The sequence below is a fragment of the Hyperolius riggenbachi genome, chromosome 1 (assembly GCF_040937935.1).
Source record: "Hyperolius riggenbachi isolate aHypRig1 chromosome 1, aHypRig1.pri, whole genome shotgun sequence".
Lineage (NCBI taxonomy): Eukaryota > Metazoa > Chordata > Amphibia > Anura > Hyperoliidae > Hyperolius > Hyperolius riggenbachi.
Window position 1 is genome coordinate 548379357 of NC_090646.1, and position 25478 is coordinate 548404834.

Genomic DNA, 25478 nt, shown 5'->3' on the forward strand with positions numbered 1-25478 from the left:
AGTAGCGGTGTTATGGAGACTTGCCAAAGGTCTCCCACTGAATAGGTGCTGGCTTGCTGAATAGGCCGAGCCGAGATTCGAATCCTGGTCTCCTGTGTCAGAGGCAGAGCCCTTAACCATTACTCTGTTCAGCCACTGCTGACGCGAATCGACGGGCGCATCGAGTGCGGTAACGCACCTTGTGTATCCAGCATAAAGCTCCATTTGACAATGCAATGCAGCCAGAGTGTGTATAAAACTGGTTACTTGTCATAACGTGGATGATATCCCAGGCCTCCACCTTCCCTAACTGATTAACCACTTAACGACCAGCTAACGCCCATAGGCGTCGGCAGGTTTTAAGTGGTTTACCATGGAAACGGCCGCTCGATCAGTTCACGGAGGGTGTCTCCGTGAACAGCCGGAGAGCCGCCGATCGTGGCTCGCCGGCAAAATGTAAACACGCGGGGAAGAAATCCCTGCTGTTTACATCATACGGCGCTGCTGCGCAGCAGCGCCGTAAGGCAGATCGGCGATCCCCGGCCTCTGATTGGCCGGGGTTCGCCGGCATATGATGGACTGAAGCCTATCCTACAATGCGCAAGACGGATATCCGTCCTGCGCCACTCAGAGGGGCAGGGAGAGGGACGGAGCGCCGAAAACGCTGCGGAGGGCAGCTTTGAAGAGCCCCCCCCTGCAAAGCGCAGCAAGCCGGCGGCAATCGGACCCCCCCAGCAGGACATCCCCCTAGTGGGGAAAAAAGGGGGTAAGTCTGATCTCCCTGTCATAATCCTGATCTGTGCTGCGGGCTGGAGAGTCCACGCAGCACAGATCAGGCAAACCACCCCTGGTCCTTAAGTGTATCAGTATATTTAACAAAAGCCTGCATTCTGTCATTGTGGTACAGATGGGCAGAGACATGCAAATAATTCCTGTGCAAATTCTATGCAGCTTGGAATGGGTCAACCAAAAGCCACAACACAAAGCTGCATACAATTTTCATTAAATCTGCATGCAAGACAGAATTCTGTTCTTCTCATTGACCATCTTGAGTACAGACCTGTACATGCTTAGCTTGCAGCCATACAGTTAGTGTAATGCACGTCTTGTTACAGGATGATGGGAGTTTTTCCAGTGGAGGGGACAGAGAGCGCAATCTGCAGAACTGGAAGCTGAGAGCAGAGCAAGCTAAAAAAGCAGAGTTCTTCCGTGAAGCTGAGAAACTTAAGAACCAGTAAGTGGTCATGAACTCCACATACCTGACAGTATAGATCCTAGAGATACTGTGTGAAAGTGCTGCTGATGTGATGATGCCACTTCCTAACAGGGCTTTACCTTTCTATAGACCGGCTCCTCACCCAGATATATGCAGCATACCTCCTCATATTTCTGTGTCTCAAGCACACTTTCATACTCCTTTATTCTCAATCCCTTAAAGGGAACCAAGCACCATTTTTGTCCTGCAGTTTCTCCTGGTTTCTAAGAACTATAGGAGCCGCCATGTTCCCCCCCCTCCCCTTCTAGCTGCTCTTATTTATCCAGGGGCAGGTGTGAAGTTAGCATGTGTGACTTCTCTAAACTCTTTAGCCACGTACACACTACCAACTGATTTGCTGTACACACGCCTGTCAGCTGTGTAGCTGACAACGCACTGTGCTGCTATGCGGGAGGGGGGGGGGAGCCACAGAGAGACGACAAGCGGTGCATGTGTCACGTCACATGGTGGCTGGGGGAGTGGCGCGAACAATGGGATTGGCGGAGTAGATGCGCCTGTATCGTTTTGGTGCTGCCGTACACACGCTTGATTTTTGTCTGAGGCAGTCATTATCGGCCACCTCAGATGATTTAAGTCAGGCATGTGTATGGGCCCTTTAAATAACAAATGTCCTATTTCCCCCCCCCCCCCCCCCCCTTTCTCTGATGTAAGCTTTTGTTTGCTCTCTGCTAATGTGTGCAATAAAATAATTACATCGGTCCTTAGCTGCTTAACATTTCTGTGGTGGGGCAGACCCTGCCATCTGTAGAAGTAGGGTAATACATGCATCTCCTAAGCTTGTCATTGCAAAAAGAAGGGGTTAAATGGTGCACCGTCCCTCTGGTGCTACTGTAGCCCACTCGCTCAGCTGTCTTAAGGTGGCCATACACTGGTCGATTTGCCATCAGATTCGACCAACAGATAGATACTTCTCTGATCGAATCTGCTCAGAGAGGGATCGTATGGCCACTTTTACTGCAAACAGATTGTGAATCGATTTCAGCCTGAAACCGATCTGTGGAGCTGTGATCGAATCTGCTGTGAAATCGATAACGCGGACGGATCGACCGATTTTTCCATCCGAGGGCGCTCTACTGTTTGAACTTTCTGCTTGCGACAGGATGGTACACTGATAGGTACTGAAGCAAAGATGGAGTACGCTGGAAGAAATGAGACTGTGGGGACTTGGGGATTCGTGCCGGTGGACAGGTAATGTATTGCTGCAGGCCGGGGGGGGGGGGGGGGGGAGGAGGCATCGAGCAGGCGCGGCAGCAGCAGTTCCACAGGTTGTGAATCGATTTCATGCTGAAATTGGTTCAAAATCTGTTTGCAGTGTATGGGCAGATTCAGATTTGATCAGAGAGGGGTCTATCTGTTGGTCGATCTGGTGGCAATCGACCAGTGTATGGCTTTACAACTCCTCCATGTATACTGGCCAGTCCACATGCACAGTGGCTCTCCTCCTTTCTGGTCATAGTTCTGCCCACAGGATACTAATCTATTGGACTCTATTTGCTATGACTCTCGTGGACCGAAAACCATTGGAGAGAACATCTGCCATCTGCAGATCAGTGCTGAGAGCTTTATTAGTGCTAAATTATATGAAAGCTGTTATACTGAGAGATGTAAATGCCCTCTTCACATATGAAATCACCATCCAAGTCCGCTGCACTATGTGATTACACATTCCTATACCGAGATCTAATCCTGGGTGTGTGTATAATAAATCTCTTCTTGCTTTCAGAATAGCACTTATCGAGAAAGACAGAAGTGGCCTCTACAATAAGAAGAATGATTTCCAAGTGGAGTACAGCTCTCTGGAAGAATATGAGCAGAAGCTGGCAAACAGCAGAAGAGGAGACAGTAAAATCACTTCCTATTTCTGTTTCCTCATTGATAGTTTGACTCGACCTCTAGAGAGAAGGATAAGCGTAGTAATACTCTGCTCAGTTATTCATTCACAAACTGCCTGTAATCCGGAATCACTGTTGTGATGTATTCCTAAAGAGACTAGAGTGCTGCCTGGCTTTCTAGTGTTTATACAGTGTCCCCTTTAAACATCAATAAATCAAATGCATAACGCTATATACCGTATTTCGCTCTGTATAAGACGCTCCGGAATATAAGACGCACCCAGGTTTAGAGGGCAAAAACCAGGGGAAAAAAAAATACTAAACCTGGTGCATCTATATTCCAGGAGCGTCTTGTACATGTCGTCCTGTGTGTCCTCATGTGTGCTCCTGTGCCCCCCATATCCTCATGTGTCCTTCTGTGTGTCCTCCTGTGCCCCCATGTGTCCTCCTGTGCCCCCATGTGTCCTTCTGTGCCCCCCATGTGTCCTCCTGTGCCCCTATATGTTCTCCTGTGCCCCCCCATGTGTCCTGTGTGTGCTCATGTGCCCCCATGTGTCTTGCTGTGCCCCCTCATGTGTGCTCCGGTGCCCCCATGTGTCCTCATTTGCCCCCTTGCCTGAGTCTCTTGGCCCCCCATAGAGTGTCAATAGCGGCGGCAACTTACCTTTGGCAGGCTCCCGTGCTGATCCTAGATGATTGCGATGCCCCCCGCTAGCCTCCTCTGCCTCCCCCCTGGCCCCCCCAGGTGTAGCAATAAGTAGCGGTAGCTTACCTCCGCAGTGCGCCAGCGATGACTGCAGACGTCCGTCTTCCAGGCACTTCTCGCACTAGTGACCGGCTTGAACTGAGGACGCGCAGTTCAAAGCCGGTCACTAGGGCGAGAAGTGCCTGGAAGACGGACGTCTGCAGTCATCGCAGGCGCACTGCGGAGGTAAGCTACCGCTACTTATTGCTACACCTGGGGGGGGGGGCAGATAAGCAGGGGGGAGGCAGAGGAGGCTAGTGGGGGGCAGCGCAATCATCTAGGATCAGCGCGGGAGCCAGCCAAAGGTAAGTTGCCGCCGCTATTGACACTCTATGGGGGGCCAAGAGACTCAAGCAGGGGGAGGAAGGCAGGCACAGAAAGGCAGGGAATCCCCGACGTGGCGGCGGGTCGCGGTTCTTATCGGCAGGCGTTAAGTCGGGGATTCCCTGCCTTTGCCGTATAAGACGCAGGGACTTTTTCTCCCCATTTTTGGGGGAGAAAAAGTGCGTCTTAAACGGCAACAAATACGGTAATTGAAAACATAATTATTATTATAGATTTATATAGTGCCAGCATCTTCCGTGGCGCTGTAGAACAGCATACATGGTATAACAATATACAATATATATATATATACAAAATAAACAATACAACAGTTAATACAAAAACAAAAGTGGATAACAGCTGATGCAGTGAACAAATCAACTACATGTTTTACATGGTAAGGAGGTATGTATGCATTACACAGCATTGTGAGACAAAAGGAGAAGAGAGCTCTGGCCAAAAGGCATTACAGTCTAAAGGTTTATGGTTTAGGACAATAGGTAAAGGGAAGCTGTGCATGAGGCGGTAGAAATGGTGAGTGAAGTGTCCTAGGTAGGAGAGTATGCTTGCCTGAATAGATGAGTTTTTTTTTTTTTTTTTCAGATTGCACCTAAAAAGTGTGTGTGAGGGGAGAGGATCGAGAAAAGTCTTGTAAGCGGGAGTGAGAAGAGGTGACCAGAGAAGAAGTCGAGAATATTGTTAGTAGAGTGGAGATTGCGTGTAAGATAGTTTCTGGTAATAAGTTGATAGGCAGTAGCTAGGTTGTGGAGAGCTTTGTAGGCGAGAGTTAGGCCCCGTTCACACTGCACGCGTTGCCATCCGGATTACGGCAATGCGTGCAGGAGGCCGACAAGCACGACTTCAGACAGTGCATAGACTGCACTGTCTGATGTTCACACTGCATGCGTTCCGGACCAGTGCAGTCCGGGAACGCATGCTGCATGCATTTTTTTACCAAAACGCGCGGCTGACCCATTCACTTTCAGTGAATGGGATCAGCCACGCAACGCATAGAAACGCAGATGGCCCTCTGCGTTTCATGATGTGAACATGGCCTAAGGATTTTAAATTGTATCCTTTGTGCCATCAAAAGAAATAGTGATGTCAGGCAGGCGCTTTGAATTTTGAGGTGGGATTATTACCTTAGTCTTGTACATATTGAGTTTTAGAGAATGAGAGGACATGAAGGAAGTGATTGCATTGAGACAGTCAGGGACACAAGCTTTTAAAGTATCCAAGTCAGGTGCTGAAATTAAGATCTGGGTATGGTCAGCATATAGTTGATATTAGAAGCCAAAGGAATTGATGAGCCGACCAAGATCATATGTGTAGATCGAGAAAAGGAGAGGTCCAAGGACTGAGCCTTGGGTAACTCCAACAATGAGGGGACGTGGAGAGAAGGTGGTGCCGGAGTGGGCGACTCTGAAGGTCCTATCTGAGAGATACTGTAGGAGGAAATCCAAGAGAAAGCAAAACCATGAATGCCAGTGGATGAGAGGATTTGTAGGAGAGGGTGGTCCACTGTGTCAAAAGCAGAAGAGGTCTAGGAGGATGAGTATAGAGTAGAGGCCTTTAGATTTAGCAGTGTCGGTTGAGTGGCTGGGGCGGAATCCAGATGGAAGGTCATCAAACAGAAATAGCAGTGAGGTGACGGACTAAGTCGGTGTAGACGTGGCACTAAAGTAGTTTGGAAGAGAAGAGGAGGAGAGAAATAGGGCGGTAGTTGGGCAGGGTGAGGGGTCAAGAGAAGGTTTTTTGAGTATAAGCGTTATACAGTGGAGGAAATAATTATTTGACCCCTCACTGATTTTGTAAGTTTGTCCAATGACAAAGAAATGAAAAGTCTCAGAACAGTATCATTTCAATGGTAGGTTTATTTTAACAGTGGCAGATAGCATATCAAAAGGAAAATCGAAAAAATAACCTTAAATAAAAGATAGCAACTGATTTGCATTTCATTGAGTGAAATAAGTTTTTGAACCCCTACCGACCATTAAGAGTTTTGACTCCCACAGAGTGGTTAGACACGTCTACTCAATTAGTCACCCTCATTAAGGACACCTGTCTTAACTAGTCTCCTCTATAAAAGACACCTGTCCACAGAATCAATCAATCAAGCAGACTCCAAACTCTCCAACATGGGAAAGACCAAAGAGCTGTCCAAGGATGTCAGAGACAAAATTGTAGACCTGCACAAGGCTGGAATGGGCTACAAAACCATTAGCAAGAAGCTGGGAGAGAAGGTGACAACTGTTGGTGCGATTGTTCGAAAATGGAAGGAGCACAAAATGACCATCAATCGACCTCGCTCTGGGGCTCCACGCAAGATCTCACCTTGTGGGGTGTCAATGGTTCTGAGAAAGGTGAAAAAGCATCCTAGAACTACACGAGAGGAGTTAGTGAATGACCTCAAATTAGCAGGGACCACAGTCACCAAGAAAACCATTGGAAACACATTACACCGCAATGGATTAAAATCCTGCAGGGCTCGCAAGGTCCCCCTGCTCAAGAAGGCACATGTGCAGGCCCGTCTGAAGTTTGCCAATGAACACCTGAATGATTCTGTGAGTGACTGGGAGAAGGTGCTGTGGTCTGATGAGACCAAAATAGAGCTCTTTGGCATTAACTCAACTCGCTGTGTTTGGAGGAAGAAAAATGCTGCCTATGACCCCCAAAACACCGTCCCCACCGTCAAGCATGGGGGTGGAAACATTTTGCTTTGGGGGTGTTTTTCTGCTAAGGGCACAGGACAACTTAATCGCATTAACGGGAAAATGGACGGAGCCATGTATCGTGAAATCCTGAACGACAACCTCCTTCCCTCTGCCAGGAAACTGAAAATGGGTCGTGGATGGGTGTTCCAGCACGACAATGACCCAAAACATACAGCAAAGGCAGCAAAGGAGTGGCTCAAGAAGAAGCACATTAAGGTCATGGAGTGGCCTAGTCAGTCTCCGGACCTTAATCCAATAGAAAACCTATGGAGGGAGCTCAAGCTCAGAGTTGCACAGAGACAGCCTCGAAACCTTAGGGATTTAGAGATGATCTGCAAAGAGGAGTGGACCAACATTCCTCCTAAAATGTGTGCAAACTTGGTCATCAATTACAAGAAACGTTTGACCTCTGTGCTTGGAAACAAGGGTTTTTCCACTAAGTATTAAGTCTTTTATTGTTAGAGGGTTCAAAAACTTATTTCACTCAATGAAATACAAATCGATTGCTATCTTTTATTTAAGGTTATTTTTTCGATTTTCCTTTTGATGTGCTATCTGCCACTGTTAAAATAAACCTACCATTGAAATGATACGGTTCTGAGACTTTTCATTTCTTTGTCATTGGACAAACTTACAAAATCAGTGAGGGGTCAAATAATTATTTCCTCCACTGTATCATTTAAAATAAGAAAAGGCACCACTGCACCCAACAAATGTAAAACTCATCCAATATAATGCACTAATTGCTGTAATGAGTAAAGTAAAATCTGCATCCAACAGTGCACTGCTGAATTACTAAAGTTGGCAAACTGGATGGATTAAAATTATTAAAGGGGCTCTATGGCGAAAAATTGTAAAATTTAAAATATGTGCAAACCTATACAAATAAGTGTGTTTTTTTTCCCCCCCAAGAGTAGAATGAGCCATAAATTATGTTTCTCCTATGTTGCTTCAAAAGCATTTAGTGAATGGCAGTTGTTCTGTCCAACTGCCAAAAAACTATTTAACAAGCAGGGAGGCTGTCCAGCATCATTGTTTAAATCCTTTTTAGGGAATATTTTTATAAAAAATAAAAGCCTTGCTGAGAATCTCCTATGAATAGATGGACTAGTCCAAAACCTGTCTCTTCTGTCAGATTTCTACTACCTGTTGTAAGTGACAGTAACATAGGAGAAAAGTAATTTATTGCTCATTTTACTCTGGAAAAAAATGTAGTTCTTATTTGTCTGTTTGCACATATTTTAAATTTTACAAGTTTTCGCCATTATGCCCCTTTAATAAAATATAAGAAAAAGACCAGCACTGCACCTAGCACATATTCGGCAGCACACTAATGCAATCATGAGCTTTTACGATATTGATGATGTACAAACTTATCAGAATCGGCTTTATTCGTCAAGTGTGGCAGTTGCTAAACCTGGAATACCTGAGGCAAAAGGGCAGAAAAGTTTTATACATACCTGGGGCTTTCTCCAGCCCCCTCCATGCAGATCGCTCCGCCGCCGCCGTCCTCCGCCTCCTGGATGGTCCGGTGTATGCTCTGTTATCCTCCGTCAGTCTGATCAGTCCGTCCACTCTCCCCCCGTCACGCTCCCATGGCTAGGAGCATTCTGCGCCTGCGCAGTAGTCCTGTGCAGGAGCAGAACACTCCCGGGAACAGGCGTGCGGCCAAGCCATGCATGTGCTGTACGCCCCACTGGCCGAAGATAACGGAACATCTACTGGACCATCCAGAAAGCGGAGGACAGCGGTGACTAAGCGATCTGTGTGGAGGGGGCTGGAAGAAGCCCAAGGTATGTATTACACTTTTCTGTCCTCAGATATACAGAGAAGATACAGACAAGTCAGAATCCAGAATGCAAAAAATGTATGGGAGCATAGGGGATTTTACAGAGGTGGGTGCTAGAGGTCAGGAGAAGGATAGCCTGGGTAAGAAGGTGTTCCTTACCAGCACAGCACCAATGGAAAGCTAATTATATAAATGCAGGTGGGCTCCTCTATTCCAGGGGCCCCAGTGCAGTCACAACCTCTTTTAGGTTATATTTAGTAAGGAGTAGAGTCTGTTGGAATTGGTGAACACGTGATTTGGCACCTGAACAGCCACATTCAGCACCATTTCAGTACCTTACAGAAGGTCGGGGTGCATTTCATTAGGTAGGTGTGTTCTATTAGATAGGAGGTCCTCTTATCTTTTTCAATAAATTTTTTGCAGCAAATACATTTTGTGTGGAGAAAGCAATGCTGCCCTATTTATGAAACTGGGCTCACACTTAGCTCTCAGGCTGCATTCACAGTGGGACTTTGCAGAGCTGCGGTATAAACTCTTATAACGCAGCTTACCGCACTGCAATGCTAATCCTATGGGACATTCACAGTGCGTTACCTCTAAACGCACACATTACCAGCTACAGGAAAGGATACTTTTCATTGCCTGTATGTTTTGCTGTACCTACTCTATGCAACGGTAACTCATCGCCAATGTTTTTTTTTGCGTTGTGACTTTAACGTCTGATTAGAACTCAACGTCCCTCTGTGAATAAGCCCTCACTATGGTTTTATAAAGGATAACCGCTTGTGCCACATCTCCATGTAACTTTTTTTTTCTACTTAACAGAAGTTAAGACTCAACAGCAGCTTTCAAAAATTCATAGTTCCGTGAAAAGGCTTCAGCTCCAGTTAAAAGATGTGAAACCCACTCCAGAATGTAAGTATATGCCTCACTGGTTTTCTGTATTATAACTTAGCAGAAAGTTTTGAATCGGATGATATCGTTTATCGGCTAAAGGTCCACACCCACGATTCGATTTTTGCAATAATTTTTTTGTGATGATCATTTTCACAATCTCGCGTAACATCGTTTAATGAAAATTCGTTAAAATGTGTCTGACTACCCACAACGATTGTTCATATTGAACTGCTGTCGTGATGGATCACTGAACTAGCAATCGTTCAGATGACCATCAACTCCCATGCATATTACTATAATCATTCGCGTCCCGTTGTTCGTTTCCAAGTATGCGGTTATGAGAGATGGATGGGGAGCGATCACTCGTCACCTCATTGTCGCCGTAGTGAACATCAATAGAATACACAGAGCCTGATGTATTAAGGCAGGGGTGCCTATTTGGTAGATCGCGAAGGCCTTTATGGTAGATCTCGACCCCACTACATTTTCCATTCTGTATATACAAGTGTGCTCCTAAAATTGTACATGGGTAGATCACTTTGACTTGCTAATTTTTAAAAGTAGCTCACAAGCCAAAAAAGTGTGGGCACCTCTGTATTAAGGCATCTCCAAAGGTTAATGATGTAAAATTGTCTGCTATTAAATGGTCATACCGGATCATAGTCTGGGTTTATGAATTGGTAATCATGGATTGCGGTTTCATGCGGCATCCACAGTAAAGGATCTTCGTTGTTAAAGAGGAACTATAGTAAAAAATATTGTAATAAATAAAGTTGCTTTATTTTTTTTTTATTTTTTTTTACAATATTCATTTATAAACCATTTAGTCTGTGTTTGCCCATTGTAAAAATCTATCCTCTCCTTGATTTACATTCTGACATTTACCACTGCTGGTGACATCTGTAGTCCTTTCAGGTGCAGCTCTGCAAAATGTTAATTTACTGAGAGAGTACAAAATATACCTGGTCTCCCAGAATGCTCTGGGAGGAGAATCCTGCATATTTAAACAGCCTAGGCTAGGCACCACTGGCAGGGCAGGGTTTCATCTTTCCATACCAATGTTCTCCCCAGAATTTGTTTCCAGCCGGGTGGCTTGAAAAAGTAGCCAGGTGGCATGAAAAAGTAGCGGGGTGCGATTGGGGCATGCAAGCCCAGCGCAACTCCGCTTACAGCATATGAGGAGGCAAGCCAACGGCAGGCGGGTGCTCCCCAAATTTTAGCTGGGTGGAGCACCTGGCTACAAGAGCCTGTGGAGAACACTGTATACAACAATATATAGTTATAGGAACTGTTTCTGACGCTGAAAATAGGAAAATTAACATAAAAGTGGATATCCTACCGTATACCGTAATTAACTGCATTCTACTAGATGTCGTTATGGTGCCTTCTTAAACAAATTGTGGACTATCTGGGTTTATTTTCAAATGTTATAATTGTTGGTGCCAGTACAGCCCCACAACTTCTTATCCATTTAGCAGCTTCATCGTGACTCAGGTGAGTAATGGTGTATAGGGCGATCTTGAGGTGGTCTCTACTGCGCCTGCGTGAGCACAGCTGTCAGTCAAGCCCACGTTGTCCGCGGTGTACTGCACAGGTGCAGAACACCGCAGAAAACGTGGACTTGATTGAGAGCGGCGTTTGCGCAGGCGCACTAAAGGAGGTCGACCTTTGCACTGGCGGGGACCCCGGGCCGGCAGCTGCGAGCAAAGATGCGGCATGGGACATGGCAGCTGCAAGGGGCAGGAGGAAGCCTTTGGTAAGGAGGCAGGTTGCCTGTTAGGCTACTTTCACACATACTGCTCTACATAGCAGTGTGGTATGCTCCCCTGCTGTACCCCTGTTGCGGTGGCCATTACTCTCAATGAGACTAGCCTTACTACCCGCAATGCGATGTGATGCAAGGGAAGTGCTCACGTCGACGCTCAGGTGGTGCAAACTATGCAGTATGTTGCCGCACGGTATGAGCTGTGCAGCAGGCATTTGCCTGGAAGTCTATGGCACCGCAACAATCTATAATAGTTGCGGTAGCGGTACTGTGCGCATGTCGATTGGGGAAATACAGAGAAGACGTCACTGATGCAGCGATACGCATATCACCCTGTTGGCGGACCTGGTCACAGGGTAATATGAACGGGCCAGTAGTGTAGTGTGATCGTCTTGCCTACAGCTATACTGCTGCAGGACAATTGCACCACAATATATGTGAAACTAACTACCCTAAAGTATATCTAGATGGGGAGGGAATTTGGTCTTAGAGAACTTGTCCTATGAGTTGCCTGCAGCAAACAGAACCTGCTCTGTGTTGACAGGAAATTTCGTTTCCTGGCACCCTGACTACCTTTTGTTGGAGCTTTAACAGCTCTGAGACCTGATGTTCTCTCAAGTAAGCAACATCTGACATTGACACAGGAAGGCAGCATTGCAAACCCAGACAGTCGATTAATGAAAAAAATGCAAAAATTGCTTTGTGCATGGCTAATTATTGATATATTCATCAAGACCACCATAACAAAACAAGTCTTGATTGATTAGGACATAGGGAATCTAAAGTGACAGGACTATGGGGGTTACCTACTTTTTATTTTCTGTTTAAAAAAAAAAATAAAAAAATAAAGCAATGCAAGTTGGCTGGCTGCAGTGCGTGTATTTTCATCAGTGGTTTCTGAGTAACATAAACCTGATCTGAATTTTTGTTCTGCATTACTCATTGAATACTAGGGCCAGGCAGAGGCGAGAGAGGCTCCAGCTTCAGGGCGCAGTATAGGAGGGGCGCACAACTCGCTTAGCTATCATTCCCCTATTGTGTTTAATGCAGAGAGAAATAAGGAAAGGGATACATGGCAGTGACTGCAAGCCAGATAACTAGAGATTAAGGGGGTTGGGGGCCCTGGGCCACCTCTTAAGCCCTGTACACACACTCAACAGCGCAATGCGGCACAATTATCAAACAACTTTTGTTGTAAAACAAGTTGAACATCCAAAAAAAAAGTTGCTTGCTATTGTTCACACAACTGATAAGAGGTCAGTCCAACTGTCGGATTGACGTCTTATCAGTTGTGTGAACAATGGCAAGCACTTTTTTTTTTTTTTTTTTTTTTCTTCCAACTCGTTTCACAACAAAAGTTGGTTGTTAATTGTGCTGCATAAAAGACCGCTGTTGAGCGAGTGTACGGGGCTTTAGTCTAATAGCAATCAGTGTGGGAGGGATGGAGGGGCGCACTTTAATCTCTCAGCCTTGGGTGCTGGAGAACCTTGTCCTGGCTCTGTTGCATACATATACCTAAATGGCAGTGGACAGAACTTATTCCTCTCACCGGTGATGATGTTGAGTCTCCTGACAGTGAGGTTTTGGTTAAAAAGTATCTGTGAGCAAATAAAAACAAACCAGAGGCTTCCCCCCCCATCGTCCTTGACCCTAACGATCCAGTGCATGGATCTTCTGAGCATAGTCAAAAGAGCTTGTTGAATATGTCCTCCTGGCCAAGCTCCTGTTCTAGTACTAGCTCAGCTGTAGTTTGCATGTGTGAGTATGGCCTGCGCAGTAACACAAAGCCCCTCCAAGTACAAGTGGCTTCATGCTACTTCGCAGACTTTACTGGCTCCTGCCCAACACGGCCATGCTTGTACACAGATGGGAGCGTGGCTGAAGAGAGGAAGATGGTTCCAGCCAGAAGTGGTGGGAGTGGTCAAAGAAGACATGGGATGCCTATCCATCATTTCGTTAAAGGGATCCAGAGGTGAGACGGATATGGAGGCTGACATGTTTGTTTCGTTTTACACATTTCCTGCTGATCCTCTGGCTCTTAATACTGTAAGCCATAGACCCTGAACAGGCATCTGCGGATCAGAGGTCTATGACAAATCTGACAAGATTAGCTGCATTCTTGTTTTATGTAAGGCATACACAGCTCGATTTTGCCGTTCGATTCTCCCGCCCGTTCTATTCCCTGCTTGATTCCGTGGGCGATTCTCTTATCTTCCGCTCGTTTTTCTTTTTCCATTGTCCTCTGCAGAATCTAGCGTGGAAACGATCGGGCAGGAGATTGGACGTGTCGGACATTATCCATCGAGCCATCTAAATGGCTCAGAATCAAGCCGAGTATTCCCAGCATAAGGCGTGTTATTCAGACCCTGCTGATCAGAAAGAGCAGCAGGGCTGACAGGCAACGGATATTGTTTAAAAGGAAATAAATATGGCAGCTTCCATAGGTCTCACACCTCGGGTTCTAACTTTTTTTTTCCCCCATAGGATTGCTTTAACTTCATTGAAACGCATTGCTCACTTTTCTGCTTTTATTTTGCAGTTGTAGAGAAGCTCAGAGAAATGATGGAAGAAGTAGACAATGCGATCAGTGCTTTTAAGGAAGGACAGCGACTGATGTAAGTTATCTGAGGCTCTCTACTGTGAAGAGCTTGTGTTTTTTTGGTTTGTTTGTTTTTTTTAAGTGATAAAATAGTGATAGTGCTAGTAGTATGAGCTCTAATGCTGGGCATACACGATACATTTTATATTATCAATCGAGCCGATGATGGCTCGATTGATAATATTCAACCTGTCCGATACCCTGCCGGATCGATACTGCGCTCGATACCGGCGGGCAGAAGAATGGCAAGAAACAAGCGGCTCATTAGCAGCGCCCGCGGGGACGAGCAGCAATCGATCCGGGTGGACGAGCGGTGACACGCCGGCATCGAGCCGCTGGCTCGATACCAGCGCACTATCTGTAAGCTAGTATGCCGTGTATGCCCAGCATAAGTGGTATTAGCTGTGTACTGTATATGAAGCAGGCAATACATGCTGAACATGTTAACTGTATAGTATACTTCAGAGCGAGCCCAAAATAAATATTGTGTCACTAAAATAGCTTTGTGTTCAGCTGAACAGGATGCTGTTTTGGGACACAGTATACATTATTCAGTACATTCAGATATTAATCCCATATCCCGGATAATTCATAGCTACAGTCGGGGACAGCTAGAACCACTGTGATTTTTTTAATGCCTGGTACACATGATGCAATTTTCTGTCCGATTGAGGCTGGTTTCACACTATAAACCAGCGTTGGCAATGCGGTGCGTCATGCCCGATGCACCGCATTCCACCTTCAAAAACAGGCCTTCAGGGAACGTCACACTGTTTGTGTTCCCTGTCTGGCCACCGGCCAAGCGGGAAGTGACATGCGCTTGCTGTCACTTCCTGTTTCGGGTATGCCAAAGCGTATTGTTAAAATACGCTTGCACGCTGCGATGTTGCGTTAGTAATTTTTTCAAAATCCACGCGTCTCCTTAGACTAACTTGACTTTCAGGCCGACGCAGATCGCTGCAAGTCGACACATCACTGCAGCGTTAACATAGTTTTGGACCTGTTTTGGGCATGCAGCAAAAAGTCACTTCAGTCACACTGTACCGTGGACTTTCATTGCCCGGCGGTGAAGAGCCGTAAAAATACCGCACCACCCCGGTGTGAAAGGGCCCTGATCAGATCGGACCTGCTGGAAATAATCGATTCTACTGTCAATCTGATAAAAAAAATTGCATTGTGTGTACCAGGCATTAACGACCTAAAGAAACTAAGTCACAGCACTGAGGGTAGGAACATACTAGGCAGTGCATAAAAGTTAGTGGTTTTTGCTGCATATGGGTTTTGCGTTTTTGTGCGTTTTCAGCGCATTTGCTTTTGCACTTTTGTTCCACACATGCGTTTTTCTTGCGTTTTGCGTGCTTTTAATGCTTTTGCGGTTCGCATATATAAAGCGCATATGTTTTGTATGCGTTTTATGCTAATCACTTGGAAGTCAACAGGAAGGGGTTATGCATCATCAAACTTATTTTTTTTTTCTTTTTAATAAAAAACGCACTCTGTATCATCCGGATTTAGCAGAGGGAAAACAATGTGCACCTTCCGTCCTTTGATGTGTATATTTATTAGCAGCAAAAATATTCCATCATATCAAGTATCTTACATGAGCCTTCTCGTTACCTGACCCATGCGTAGACAGTGGTGGTGGAGGAGGTGGGTGGCGGGTGAGGATGGCGGAGAGCGACGGCCGTTTCGTGTCACACGGACACTTGGTCACGCTGCGTACCACCTACGACCAGAGGGCGGCTGAATCCGGGTTGAAGTCGGGGTTAAGCCCCGCCTCTTCCGGAAAGCCGTATCCTCGGTGATAGGAGCTTTAGACTGGGCAGAACGGGACGGCTCGAGACGTCGTACGTCTCTGGATGTGTCCAATAGGACACACTTCCCGAGACTACGTTACCCACAATGCTAAGCCGCAATTAGGCTTTACGTCATGTGCCCCGGATTAGTCTCTATGGACAAGAGGGGAAAACTACATTACCCATGATGCTGAGCCAATATTTGGGCTCGCCTCTTGCTTAACCTCCTTAGCGGTAACCCCGTGTGTGACACGGGGTAAGCCGCCGGAGGGTGCCGCTCAGGCCCTGCTGGGCCGATTTACTTAATTTTTTTTTTTGCTGGACGCAGCTAGCACTTTGCTAGCTGCGCCAGCACCCCGATCGCCGCTGCCGCGCGCCCGATCCCCGCTATCCGGTGCGGCGTGCGCCCCCCCAGACCCCGAGCGCTGCCTGGCCAATCAGTGCCAGGCAGCGCCGAGGGGTGGATCGGGTCTCCCAATGACGTCCCGACGTCGCTGACGTCGGTGACGTCATCCCGCCCCGTCGCCATGGCGACGGGGGAAGCCCTCCAGGAAATCCCGTTCTTTGAACAGGATTTCCTGATCGGTGATCGCCGAAGGCGATCGAAGCGGGCGGGGGGATGCCGCTGAGCAGCGGCTATCATGTAGCTTCCCCCTGGCGGTATTTTTCATACCGCCAAGGGGGTTAAGGGTAAATTAAGCTATTATAACCTATGAGAGATTAAAAATTAGAAATAGATCATTGGCTCATAGGGGGAAAGAGATAAATATTAGTACCTCTCGTATTCCTAAAATAGACTTATCATGACGTATAGGATATAGGGCAACTTTATTCTCTAAGTCGTCTCATCCGCCCAAGTCTTCAGTAATCAGGTTGTGTCAGTTTATTCTTTACTTAAAGTGACAGTGACTATTAGTAGTGAACACTTTTAAAAAAAAAAATTTGTTAAAATCCTTAGGGAGACCCGATGGCTGTCCTAGACAAAAGCTGACGAAACTCATTTTAGGGGATTCAAAAAATATATAAATATATATGAAGCTACCAAGGATAACTAAACCACAAAGTACAAATCGTGAATATGGGCGGGACCTGCCTGTAATCAAGACTGATGCCAGTAGCATACAATGCCGTTCAGACAATCGCAGCGAGCAGAACGCAGAACAATTTATTAAAAGAGCCCCACTTAAATTTATTCAAAGGGAGGAGGGTTAATGCGCTGCTGCAGCTGCGAATATAAGACGACATCATACAACACGTGTGTGGTGAGGAATCAAAATGCTCAAAACCCCCTACCAGTTCGACTAGTGGATGCAGGATCTGGGAAGCCAAGCCAGTTCAGGAATATGCACAAAAGGATCCGCAAACCAACGGTAGTAGAAAATGCTGGTAATTCTTTATTCAGGAATTCCACAAGGCAAGTATAAAAATCACAAGGTTCAACTGACGCGTGTCGGGCTTACAGTCTGCCCTTAGTCATAGAACTATGACTAAGGGCAGACTGTAAGCCCGACACGCGTCAGTTGAACCTTGTGATTTTTATACTTGCCTTGTGGAATTCCTGAATAAAGAATTACCAGCATTTTCTACTACCGTTGGTTTGCGGATCCTTTTGTGCATATCATACAACACGGCCTGATGTCATGTCCAAGGAAAGTTGGTTCCTACCACCATCACCTATAAACATCTAAAATAATTCCACTATCTTAAGACACAGCATCTGTCTATACAGCATGTCCATATTATGGATCCAGCGTACTGGCCATTTCTATTTTATCATTTAGTCCCAAGGGGCCCATTGCCTCAGTTCTTAGAATTAATTTTGTCTCTTAGGAGTAGCCTGTCGCGATCACCTCCTCTGCGTGGATTCTCTACTTTAGTCAGTCCAGCAAATTTTATCCCTTTGCCCTTAGAGGCATGGAATTCTCTAATGTGATTTATAAAGCGAGTGCAGCTCTTTCCAGTTTTAATGGATGCGATGTGTTCACGTACCCTGATTTTCATGGGTCTAGTCGTTTGACCAATGTAGTATTTTCCACACTGGCAAAACATCACATACACGACATATTCAGATTGACAAGTGATAAAATCCTTAACATTAATTCTCTCTCTTCCAACTTGGATATTTTTCTGTGTTAACAGTTGTCTGCAAAATCTGCAGTGACCACAGCGGTAGTTTCCTTTTGGTAATGTTCTATCTAACCATGTGGTAGATGTAGGGGATACAAATTCACTACTCGTTAATGTTTCCTAGTGTCGGTGCTCTTCTAAAAGCAACTCTAGGCAAATCTCCTATACATGGGGCAAGAGACTGGTCTTGTTTAAGAATTGACCAGTGTTTGTAGATAGATTTCCTAACTCGATCGGCCATTGGTGAGAAATCAAAAAGCAACGATATTCTATTTTCTCTGGTTCTAATCTTATTACTGTGTGATATCAACGTGTTACGATCCTGTGAATTTGCTCGTTCCTTGGCTTTTTTCAAAAGTTCTCCATTATATCCCCTTTTCTTAAATCTATCAGTGAGATCATTGGCTTGTCTCTGAAAATCCTCTTCAGAGGTATTGTTACGTCTCAATCTTAAATATTGGCCATATGGTATGGCCTCTGTTACATTTTTGGAATGGAAGCTGTCAGCATGCAGTAAAGAATTAGTTGCTGTACTTTTTTTGTATCCCTTAGTACATAGCTTGTTGTCTTTCACAATTATACATAAATCGAGAAATTCAATTGAAGTAGCTCTTATTTCTGAAGTAAACTGCATGTTGACTGCATTGTCATTCAAATATGCCATAAATTTAGTAAATTCATGTTCAGTACCTGACCACACCACCAGGACGTCGTCCACATACCTCGACCACTGTCTGACGAGCCCACGGAATGGATTGGCATCCGAGAGCACGGCAGACTGTTCCCACGCCCCCAGGAAGAGATTCGCATAGGAGCATGCCACCGGGGTCCCCATAGCCATCCCTGATACCTGATGGTACCATCTATTATCAAAAAGAAAAGAATTGTGGGTCAATACAAAGTTTAGGCATTCACAAAGGAAGTCAATATATTTCTCATCCTTGTTTGTCTTTAATAAAAAATGTCTTACTGCTTGTATACCCAGGTCATGTGGGATCCGGCTATAAAGACTGACCACGTCAATAGTGGCCAGTCTATCTCCAGGGACCCAGGTGGCATGCTCCACCATCTGAAGGACTTGTAAGGTGTCCCTCAGATAGGAAGGTACTCCCCCTAATAGGGGGCGTAGAAGGTGGTCGAGGTATCTGGACAGTCTCTCTGTGAGAGATCCGCATCCGGACACGATGGGACGTCCCGGCGGTGCGGCCATGGATTTATGCAGCTTCGGTATATGATACCATACTGGTCGTCTGGGGAACAATGGAAGAAGATCGCTAGCCAATTTGTTGGAGAGAAACCCCTTTTCGGCACCGAAATGCAACAATGACCGTAGTTTAGTTGAATATCTGTGTGTAGGATCAGCCGACAAGGGGAGATAGATAGCTCTATCATTAAGTTGTCTAAGCGCCTCAGTTCTGTATTGAACATCGGTCATTATGACTAAATTTCCTCCCTTGTCGGCCCTCCTCAACACCAGATCACGTCTGTTTTTAAACCACGTAATCGCCTTCCATTCATCCCCGGATAAATTGGGGGCCATAGAGTCATAAATTTCAGCCTTTATATCTTTGAGCACACAATTCTGGAAATGATCTATAGCTGAACCTGGTGTAACTGGAAAGGGCTGTACTGATCGACAGGCTCTGAAGTTCTTACTATCTCCCAGGGGTAATCTCTCTGAATTCTCAGTTGAGGTTTGCCCCTCTTCGGAGTTCTCCTAACAATTCATTTAGAGATTGTAAAATTTCCTCATCCGTTGGTGTCCACTGGGTTACAGGGCTAAAGCCCAGGTTGCCAAGTTGGACTTCCTTTGTCATTTGAGGAAAAGGAAAAGTATAGTCAGAGGAGTCAGTAGGAAGATTGGAAAAAAAAGAGGAGAGAGAGTGGTTACCCTCGCTATCGGGATCATCAGAGATTGGGATCGCTCCTCTCTCTGTGACTCCATCTAGAGCTGTCATTGGGGATAGAGTAGATAATAGAGGCTTTTCAGAAGGTCTCGATTCTCCGGTGATATCAGAATCTGACTGATGGAACCTCTGACGGATCACCATTTTGCGGGTGGCTTTGTAGAGATCAATGGAAAAATTGACAAAGTCGAATTCCTGAGTTGGACAAAAATTGAGTCCTTTTTTGAGCAAGGAAATGCAGTTCTTTGGGATCTCTTGGCCTGAAATGTTTACTACTTGTAGTTCATTTTCTATGGCTTGTGCCTGTAGTTCTTCATTATTATTTGCGTTTTTCTTCTTGTTCACATCTCTCAGGGTATTCGATCTTTCCCATCTCACCACTTTTGTGTCGATTTCTAGATCGCTTGCGTCCTCCTCGTCGGATTCTTCCCCTAAAGGGGCTGCTGCTTCTGCACATGCTGCGTGTGATGCTGATTCTTCTTTATTAGTTTCTGTGATGTTCTTTTTCTTTCCTTTTTTAAGATGTTTCTTTGGGATCTTTTTCTTCGGGGTTTTATCCCCCTTCGGGGTCTCCGTCTCACTGTCCGATCCTGAGTCGTGGTCCAGTAACCCTTTCCTTTGGGATTTTTCCCTCCTCTATTAAATGGTGTAGGATCCCAGTTGAAAATTCTCCCCTTCTTAAAATCCTCTTTATCTCGAAAGAATTTCCGCAATTTTCTGGTCTTGATTTCGTCCTGTATTTTAATCACTTTATCTTCAATTTTAACAGTGGTAAAATCAAATTTAATGGTGGTCACGGATGCTTTAAACTTGTTTTTAGTATCCTGTAGCTCTTCTGAAATTGTATTATATTCTTTGACGGTGCGTCTTAACACAATATCTTGCAGTTTAGTAGCTAGTTCTAAATAGGCCTCTGTCCATTCGTCCACAAATTCTTTATCGTCTCTGTATTCAGATGGTTTTCTATATTGTCTAAAGCCTCTAGCTACTATGCCGTCTTGTTTGTATCGTTTAAGTGTCGCCACTGTCCAGAACAGCTTAGTCTCTTGTTCACTGAGTCTTCCTAATTTTGACTCCAAAACTCTCGCCCCCACCTCCTTGTTTGCTTTGGTAGAAACTGCTGTGTTCGAGAATAAATTGGAGAGATCCTCTCTTCCAACAGCTACCTTCTCACTGACAAAAGTTAATTGATCAATATCAATTTCATCAATATCTTCATTTGAATTGGTTGGCTCTTCAATGTTCTCAGAATTTTGAACAGAGCTCATTGTTGGGTGCTCAGCACAAGTTCCCAAGTTGGTCTTTGCTGTCTGTCGCCTTGAGGACGTGTGCTCCGTCATGTGACAGTGAAAGGAAGAGTAATTATTCGGATTTAGCAGAGGGAAAACGTACACCTTCCGTCCTTTGATGTGTATATTTATTAGCAGCAAAAATATTCCATCATATCAAGTATCTTACATGAGCCTTCTCGTTACCTGACCCATGCGTAGACAGTGGTGGTGGAGGAGGTGGGTGGCGGGTGAGGATGGCGGAGAGCGACGGCCGTTTCGTGTCACACGGACACTTGGTCACGCAATTTTTTGCTTTTTTATTTCCTTCCACTGCAATTCTTATAGGAGTGCCGCACGATACTTTTCTTTCTTGTATGAATAAACACTCTGTATCATCATTGACATTCATTATGTACGTTTTAGATGCGTTTTGGGAAAAATATGCAGCATGTCCTGCGTTATAAAAAACGCACATTGCAGAACGCAAACATATGCATTTTTCCATGTGAACCATTGACTTACATTATGTGCGTTTTCCGCAATGCTAGCGTTTCTGCCTAGTGTGATCCTACCCTAAAAAAATTATTGCAAATATTCAGCTTTTTGAGAGCAAAACATGTACTCAACACATTATGTCCCTTAAACTTAAAGGACTACAATCATAAAACATTGTAAATTTAAAATATGCCTTTTACATATTTATGATCTGTACATTTCTCCTATATTTTAATCCACCATAAATCACTTTTTTCTCCTATGTTTGTCACTTATCGTTTGTATAAATCACTTACTTTATGTATAAATCAACACAACAGAATCTTGACTCTTTACAGTTGACCTGAGATTTTTGTCTCTGATGAAGAGCTATTGCAACTCTAAACAAAGTAGTGTAGTTGTTGGATTACTAAATGAACTACTTTGTGCTGTTTTTGCATTTATATAGACTTGATTGGCCTGATTATTAATGTATCAGTACAAGCCACTGCAATATACAGTATGTGATTTTCATGGAGATTGATCATCAACATTAACTTACTGTAGGCAGTGAAGATCTGACAGATTTTGGACTAGTCCATCTAGTCCAGGTATTCCTCCATAGACGCTGGTATACAGGATGCCTATTAGCCTATAGCCTATTTATTTTATAGAGCCATATAATCCAACTTGCAGACAGCTTTGTGTATACAGTATATTGAATTCCATCATGAGAGTGAAAACACAGGATTTCTACAACAATGTTATGCCACAATTGGAACTGGAAGTGAATTCCAGGAGTCATTTTACTTATCACAGTAGGAGGCTATACTTGTGATGTATTTTTGCCATCATTTCTGTCCTGGCTGGACAACCACCAAATCTATAGGTTAAATGTCCCAGGACCTCCCATGGTCACCTCCATATTTCTGTTCTGGTCCTCTAGTGGCAACTTTCCATGCTGGAAATGGAGCTGTATCACATGAACCCCATTGCCAGTATAGAAACAAGAATCCTAACCCCACATTCCATGCAGCACTGGCTGGGATGCTGGTGATCTTGTGACCACAACTAGTGCTGATTGGACACCATGCTCCCCGGTGATGGAATCTGATCAGAGAGGGATCGTATGGCTGCCTTTACTGCAAACAGATTGTGAATCAGTTTCAGCATGAAATCGATTCAACATCTGTGTTGCTGCCGCCGCCCCCCGCCAGCTATACATTACCTGATTCGGCCGGTTCGAGTCCCTAGGTCTCCGCTGTCTCTTGTCTGGGCTCCTCCAGCCTCACTTTACTTCCTGCCGGGGGAAGTTTAAACAGTAGAGGGCGCTCTACTGTTGAAACTTCCTGCCGGGACAGAAAGAAGTGAAACCTGTTGGATTCGGAGCCCAGCGCGGAGACTGAGCAGCGGTGACGGGGGACTTGCGCTGTCGGAACAGGTAATGTATTGCTGCTGTATTACGTCGGACATTTGAACGCCGCTATCGACGCACTCCTGACCCGCCGGCGATCGAGCGAAATCTTCCGCACGGACAGGAACGATGGGAATCGATGGGAACTATCGATTTCGGACGGAAATCGATGGTTCGGTCAGCGTTTGCGTGAAGATTTCACAGCCAATTTGAGCACAGTGATCGAATCGGCTGTGTATCGGCGGGAAAATCGGTAAGTGTATGGGCCCCTTTACTACTGTGGGATTAAAGAGAACCTATACTGAGTAAAAATATTTAAAATAAACACATGATGTATCTGCAAATGAACATTACATAGTTACCTTGCCATCAGTTCCTCTCAGAAGCTCACCATTTTCTTCTGACAATAATCCCTTCCAGTTCTGACAACATTTTGTCAGATCTGAAATATATCAGTTGCTGTCAGTAAAATATCAGTTGCTGTCAGTTATAGCTGAGAGGAAAACTGATGTAGCAGGTAATGTCCTTGTTTCCCTATGGCTCAAGTGGGCGATGTTACAGTTTAACTGTGTGCTGACCAGAAAGCTGTTATGGGTAATGGCCATTTTCAAAATGGAGGACGGAAAATTCCCTTGATCACAGTGAACAAATAGGACGCGGGACAGGAGAAAGACACTGAGGAGTAGACTACATGGAAGGAAAGTATGACTTGTGTATGCTTATTTTTACTTTTAATTTTCAGTTCAGGTTTTCTTTAAGATAGACTGTGGTGTTAACATCAAGAAAAGCTATCCATGACAAACAATTTGTATGGAGATAAATGTTTGTCAAAAATACCAAATAACATTTATTTAAGGATGTGTCCCTTTAAAAGCGATTACAAACACATCAGTGGGCGGAAGACATTAGGCATAATGTTCACTGTAAATTCAAAACCATACAAATCACATCTCAAATGTATAATATAATGTAGTACAGTGGAAGCCAAGTAGACTGTGGCACAAGTGTTGCATGAAAAGTGCAGAAAAATACTAATGATCAATGCTGCAGCAAAGTACAGAAAATTGTTTCTGTAAATACAATGTATAAGTGCCTCACCCTGGAAATGAAAAGGCAGTCAGTCCGCTGCCCAATGCAATCTCACACGTTCTGCCACCAGGTGCTTCCTCGAAGGAAGCATGTGGCTACACATGTGCTGTGGCCAGCCAGCTTTGCGAGGGTTGCCGCTGCTAGCCGGATGGACTCGGACAGACGCCGATGGCACAGGATGACTCCTGTGGGCTGCAAGAAGCCCCAGGGAAGTTGAACTAATTTTTAATTTTGACTTAAATAAACCTTTAAATTATTGATCTAGGGCATACGTGTTAAACTCCGGCCCGCGGGTCAAATCTGGCCCTTGGAGCCGTTACCTTTGGCCCCCAAGGGGTATCCCCACTTTGCATTATGTATGGCCCACTCTAGGCCACTAGGGAAGCTATATTGGAGGTGAAGCCCTAGAACACTAGGGAAGCCATATGGGGGAGGTGGGCAAAATAATTAAACACTATGGAACTGTATAGGGGAGCCTGGGGACCTCTAGACATAAGGGAACTGTATAGGGGAGGGAGGACCACTAGGCACCAGGGTACTTTATAGGAGCTGAAGGGGAGCCATTAGACCCCTGGTAACTTTATAAGGGAGAAAAGTGGCCAGTAGACATTGAGGTTGGCCCGCGACTAGCACCCACTGTACAGTTTCGGCCCACTTTGTATTTAAGTTTGACACCCTTGATCTAGGGCAATAGTTATAATTTTGAATCAATGAAAGGCTAACTTGTGTCTGTTGTTCTATTGGTTGTTTTTAGTTATGAAGATCTAATGAAAGAAGAAAAGACAACTCTCATTGAATTGACAGCTTTAGAGAAAAAAATAGAGGCGTCTTTTGTTAATGACCAAGAAAAATCCTTCAAGGCTCCCACTGGGAAAGCACTGACAGATCCCATGCTCTCCAGCCAGCTCCCAGAAGAAGTGGTGACTTTTGAGAAGTTTCTGCAGCAGACTGGAGGACGGCTTGGAGGGTGGGATGACTTTGATCACCAAAGCTTCCTCAAGGTGTGGACCAAACACAAGGGCAAGGCTTCTTATCTAGAAGAGGCCCTGGCATACTTGCCTAGCAGGACACAGGAGGACGTTCAGCAGCACGAGGCCTGGTATCAAGAGTTTCTCTTTTTGGATGAGAAAAAGAAGGAAGTAAGAATGTTTTTCAGAGGATTTATATGCAATTCAGCCTTTGTTTTTCTTGTCTGACCTAATACCAGGGCATTGGAGAATCACAAAAACATGGGTGTTCTTATGTGTTCCAACAAGAAAGCTGCACTGTGGTTAGTTTGTTGTAGCCAGTATCTCATTTAGCTCGTCCAAGCTTCTCGGTGTTCTCAACAGTAGTGTACATAACTCTTTCCTACATGGTACACCTTCATTGGGAGATCTGATGTCTATTTCTCCTTTCCATTTGTCTGTAATAATTTATCACATATTCCATGATCCATGCCTGGCATGATTTTATGTTCTTGAGCTGAGTTCCTAGCAGA

The 25478-nt window shown here is 45.0% G+C and overlaps 1 protein-coding gene across 1 annotated transcript in view; it reads left to right on the forward strand.

The window, feature by feature from the left end:
• The window catches only part of CCDC112 (coiled-coil domain containing 112), a 42658-nt gene that overhangs the window by 4683 nt on the left and 12497 nt on the right, over positions 1-25478 (forward strand). Inside the window, exons 2-6 of the mRNA XM_068247241.1 lie at positions 1095-1213; positions 2979-3097; positions 9485-9574; positions 13861-13936; positions 24753-25137. Of these exons, the coding sequence (XP_068103342.1) occupies positions 1095-1213; positions 2979-3097; positions 9485-9574; positions 13861-13936; positions 24753-25137 (789 nt within the window). The remainder of the gene's footprint in view (positions 1-1094; positions 1214-2978; positions 3098-9484; positions 9575-13860; positions 13937-24752; positions 25138-25478) is intronic.